The sequence below is a fragment of the Lathyrus oleraceus genome, chromosome 4, assembly GCF_024323335.1.
Source record: "Lathyrus oleraceus cultivar Zhongwan6 chromosome 4, CAAS_Psat_ZW6_1.0, whole genome shotgun sequence".
NCBI lineage: Eukaryota > Viridiplantae > Streptophyta > Magnoliopsida > Fabales > Fabaceae > Lathyrus > Lathyrus oleraceus.
The window spans coordinates 228,694,159-228,699,168 of NC_066582.1; the positions used below are offsets into that span (position 1 = coordinate 228,694,159).

Sequence of the window (5,010 nt, forward strand, 5' to 3'; positions counted from 1 at the left end):
TAGGTGTTAATTGAATTAAATAAAATTATCTTTAAAACAATGTTTTTAGAAATTGGTTTTGATTTTCAATCAACAAAATTCATCCCCTTTTGTGTTTGAAGTCACTTGACCTATAATAAATGTTGTTGAGCAGCTCATGTGCTCCATGCATGCCTAGGTTGGCTTGGAGTTGTTGGAGGGACTCTGGAGCATCTATTGTTTAGGGCTCCAAGGTTTCAGTGGAAGTTGTTTTGAGGTTTGACCTTGCAATAACTGTTGAAAAGATTGAAATGTCTAAAGGATTTGGAATGTGCTCTAGCCAACAATAGAAGGAAGTGGATAATGAGGATTTGGAATGAAAGGAGAAGTCACTAGAACTGGATCAATTCTTGATGTTGGAAGAGGTTGACCTTCTCTCGGTGGACCGAGAGCGTTAATTATCATAGCTGCATCAACATTAATGGACGGGTAGTCGAGTGGACTTAGATGTTGCCACGATTTGTGTAAGATCCACTGAACATGAGAGCAAAAAGAAGACCGGTATAAGCAGATGAGCGGTGAAGAGACATTTGTTTTAGCAGGAATTCGAGGGGATTAATAGTTGATTTTCAAAGACGGCGTCAGTGTTCTAAGGTGGAACAAAATATTTGTAATGATGAGAGAATGAGCTTTTCTAGTGTGGCATCAAGACCTTTCAGTGAAAACCTACACAGTTATCACTCCAACGTCCAAGTCAGTGAAGTTTATGAGGTGTAGTTTGAGAGTGGAAATAAGATAATATCTAAAATGGAGCATCTTGGGTTTATATGTAGTAGATGATTAAAACTACTTTCGATTAGCCTGAAGTAACATGTATGGATTCATCTGATCAAATATGACGATAAACGATGCACTAATAGGTGGAAACAAGAGTCTGATCGTTGGCGGGGTCTCACATATTCCTTTATCCACTTAATGAATATTTTGAAACGGAGCTCACAAGTTGACTCTCTTCTTTAGAGTTGTGACCAACGCATAACAAATGATCTTATTAGTGATTTTTTTGAATTTGGCAAAACGACATTGAATTTATTTTAAAACTTCAATTTAGTGCATTAAAAAGTTCATTATTAACCTAAACATGCAATACTTTCTTTAAGAAAAAATAAAGACTAGAAAGCCGAGACGATTATTAACCTAAACATGCAATACTTTATTTAAGAAAAAATAAAGAGTCTAAAGCCGAGACGAACATCAAATATAAAGAGTCTAAAGCTGAGACGAACGTCAAACATCTCAAGTAGAGAAGGGAATATTCATATAAATTTAAATGTATACACATATCACTTTACTTTTAAGATCAATGATATAAATCACAACTATTTTTTTTATTCTTTATTTTCTGTAAGCATTTTTTTTAATATTATAAATTTTTTATTTCTTTATGTAACTAAACAATTATTTCTCAATTTGAATAGTAACATTTAGAATATCATCCTAACATCAGACCTCTTCAAACCAAAGAGAGTAGGTAAGACATAAAAATTTGGAACAAAATTGAAATAAAATGGTCAATATATATATATATATATATATATATATATATATATATATATATATATATATATATATATATATTCTCATAACAAAGGAAACATAAATCCATATAACTAAATATCATGGAGTTAATTACTTTTCAATACACGTCATAAGCAATAAGACTCTTAGGTAGAAGAAAATCACATTATTAAATAGCAAGTTTAAGTGTTTTTAATTAGAAGAAGTCCTTGATTTTGTTATCAAGCACAAGTGTACTAAGTGCGTAATAAGCCTTCTCTGTAGGATGATAACTATCCCAAAATACGTAATCCGAAGGATTCGAACATGTGTTCATGCTGAAACGATTGCACAATATCCCAACTTCTATATTCCCTGTACCACAGCATCCTTTTTTTGTCTCATTAAAACCATATTTAGAAGGATTTTGAATCATCTCCATGAATGGATTGTAACAATCAAGATACACAAATTTAGCATCTGAATAATTTCTCTGAAGTGTTTTCATTTTGAAGTAGAGCTTAGTGTTGAAGAGTCTTGCTGCATTATTAGAAGTATTTGAACATTCTCTAAAAAGGCCCCCATTAAGTGTTCTTTGTGATGGCACACACCCTATAACTGGTATATTGAATACTCCAATCCTTCTACCTCCTTCTTCATATAGTTCCTGATGTAATAATAGAAGAAAATGATGTTTAGCTATGAACAGAAAATGTTAGCTGTAAATAGCATTATTATCACAAGATTTTAGTTATTTGTCTAACACCACTCTACCTAAATTTGACTTTATTACAACATAGCATGGGTGCGCAAGTTGAACTACAGCAAATAACTTCAATTTTTTTTTTACTAACTAGAGTCTCATAATATATTTCGCATGATTAAACCATGACTTTGAATCGTAACTAACTAATCAACGTATAGTCTCCAAAAACTTAAGACGGTATACCTGCAAGAATTTTGAGGCTTTAGAAGCCATGAAATCTGTGTAGGATGGAATATCATATTGAACACGCCTAAATGGTGTTTGAGCGTAAGTATTAGCAATGTCATCACTTCCTATACACACTATGTATATGCTCTTTGATATTATCAATGTCATATTCTTTCTCCCAACTGCTTCCTCCATCTTCTTCTTGTATTCCTTGAACCATTCTAATTGATCTGATAATGACTTCACAGACTTATAACACAAAGAGACATAAAATTGGAGTTAGATTTAATTCTAATAAAAATGTAACACGTGTTCGTGTCAGACACCGAATACATATTCAATCTGAAGGATTAATGCTACGTAGTTACCATTATTTTGGAAGTTAGAGGATCATATCCAGCACCACCTGAGGCAAAGCTTACACCAGTGAGGAGATCTTGAAGTTGCAAATTAGGATCAAGATAAGCAGGTAAAATCTTCTTGACTTCAAATTTTTCAGCTGAAAATAGAATGAGCCAAGAAAAAAGTTTGTTAGGAAATTGAAGAAAGAAGATTTATAATAACAAATTCGATTAAGTTGTGTACCAATGATGTCTGATGGGACTACACCGTTGCTGAATCTACCAGTTGGATTTCCTCCTTGGAAATCTCTACCATATGGTGGAAAATTACATTTGATAATAGTGGTGATATAGTTGTTGTTTCCTGGATCAACTAAAGAGTCACCAAATACAAAAACTGCTGGCACTGTTTCATTGTTTGGTAGATTCACAGAAGAAACATGTTGTAAGAGGATGGCTATGAAAGAACACCAACAAATTAATTCATGATGAAAGAGTGATTTCATGTTTTTCTATGACTAAGGTTTTCAACTTATGTTTTTGAAACAAGTTATAATGACATTCTCATCTTGGTGCTCTCAATTTATAGGAAACTTGGTGGGGTGTTCTTCTGTAATGCTAATTCTAGGTACTAGTATTATTAATTTTTACATTATTATTCAGTGAATTTTGATACAAGTTCAATTAGAAATAACTAGTGATTGCACTGTTACAAATTTAAGAATCAATATGTTGTGTTTTTATTTATTTATCAATTTTAAGTTTTGCCAAATATTTTAAGATATTCTATAATGTTTGAATCTGAATTTAATCACTTAAAAAAGATTTTGGGTTTGAGGTAAAGGGATGAAAAAACATAATTAAAAAAGATATTTGGTCAAATTTTACGACAAATATTAATCATTAATAAAGCCGGTGTTTCTTAACACCAATAACATTATTTGCAAAAACAGTTTTTAGAGATATTCTACCTTCTTTCTTTTAAGTAATATAGCATCAAAATAACGTGTTGTTTGTGATTAAACAAAACAAGATATGCAAGTTACATGGTGATTGGCTTAGTCATAAGATTTTCATGGACCATCCATTATTGTGTGATTGAACCTTTTAATAGCATGCGAAAAAGATAAGGAAAACTTGAATTAGGAAAGAAAATGCAAAAAGAGAAAAAAACAACTATATAAACATTCTATTATTAATAAGTGTTCTAAAGGTTAGACTATATTTGGAGGTAGAAAAGTAGAGCAGTATGGCTCAAACATGGGGACCGTAATGCTAAGTTCTTCCATGACAAAGCTAATTAAAGAAGGAAAACGAATTCTATCAAGAAATTTAAGGTTGCTCGTGGAAGGTGACTTCCACTATGAAAGAATTTTGGTGATCTATCGTAGCGATAAATTTTTTGAGATTAAATTATTGATTAATTTAATTCGCAAAGTAAGAATCGTCACCGCGTTTTTATTGTTTTCAAAGGAAAATGAAAAAAGTACGAACAAAACCTAAAGAAATTTTAAAATAAAACTAATAAAAAGAGAATAAGAGTCCGGGGGTTAGTTATACAAAGAGAATTTATTAGCATCCTAAACATTCATGGTACTTCATGGGAATCTCTTTGAAAATATGTACATTTTGGTTTGAAAAAAAATATATTGTTTGTTAAAATATTGATGGATGGAAAAAGAAACATTTTTATTATGATTTGGTGTTTGCCAAGACTTTTAAAATCTCATACTTACGTACCAACAAAGTGCAATGGAGGATCAAAACCTCGTAGTTCGTGGTAAAATTAACAAAAGGAGTTTATTTTGATTTAATTTTTATGAAAAAAACATTTTGTCATTTTAAGGAGAATACTCAGCTAATCACCCACAAGTATGAGAATTTTGCATCATTATGAGAATGATTTCAACTTGGATAAGGATCAACAAGTATGCCACTAGCTCCCATAGATGGAAAAGAATTATCTCCAATACTATGGAGATAGGAGAATTATAACTCAACTATGGAAATGACTCATGTCTAATGCCTTGAGAAAAAATTTAAAAAGGAAAAGTGCACAAAAGACACAAAAGGGTTTGAATAAGTTAGACATTTTTACTCTTTTAAAATTGGTCTAAGTATGCTAGATGAATTGATATTTATTAGGAAAAAAGTTTTGAAAATTACTTGATAAAAGTCAAGGTTTATTGAGAAAGTAGTTAAAGTTAAAAATAAGAAGGT

The 5,010-nt window shown here is 31.2% G+C and overlaps 1 protein-coding gene across 1 annotated transcript; it reads right to left on the bottom strand.

The window, feature by feature from the left end:
* Positions 1-1,625: 1,625 nt before the first annotated feature.
* On the bottom strand, positions 1,626-3,376 carry LOC127074720 (GDSL esterase/lipase EXL3). Its single transcript, XM_051016061.1, has 4 exons — positions 3,035-3,376; positions 2,818-2,948; positions 2,465-2,698; positions 1,626-2,182 (listed from the first exon to the last, which is right to left on the bottom strand). The coding sequence occupies exons 1-4, from the start codon at positions 3,294-3,296 to the stop codon at positions 1,733-1,735; spliced, it is 1,077 nt and encodes a 358-aa protein (XP_050872018.1). The 5' UTR covers positions 3,297-3,376; the 3' UTR covers positions 1,626-1,732.
* Between the last annotated feature and the right edge of the window lie 1,634 nt (positions 3,377-5,010).

Bases quoted from the DNA above. Each gene is read 5' to 3' on its own strand.
- LOC127074720 (XM_051016061.1), bottom strand. From the start codon at position 3,296: ATGAAATCACTCTTTCATCATGAATTAATTTGTTGGTGTTCTTTCATA. The intron at 2,949-3,034 runs GTACACAACTTA...TTCTATTTTCAG, and splicing joins AGTCCCATCAGACATCATTG to CTGAAAAATTTGAAGTCAAG. The intron at 2,699-2,817 runs GTAACTACGTAG...TTGTGTTATAAG, and splicing joins CTCTAACTTCCAAAATAATG to TCTGTGAAGTCATTATCAGA.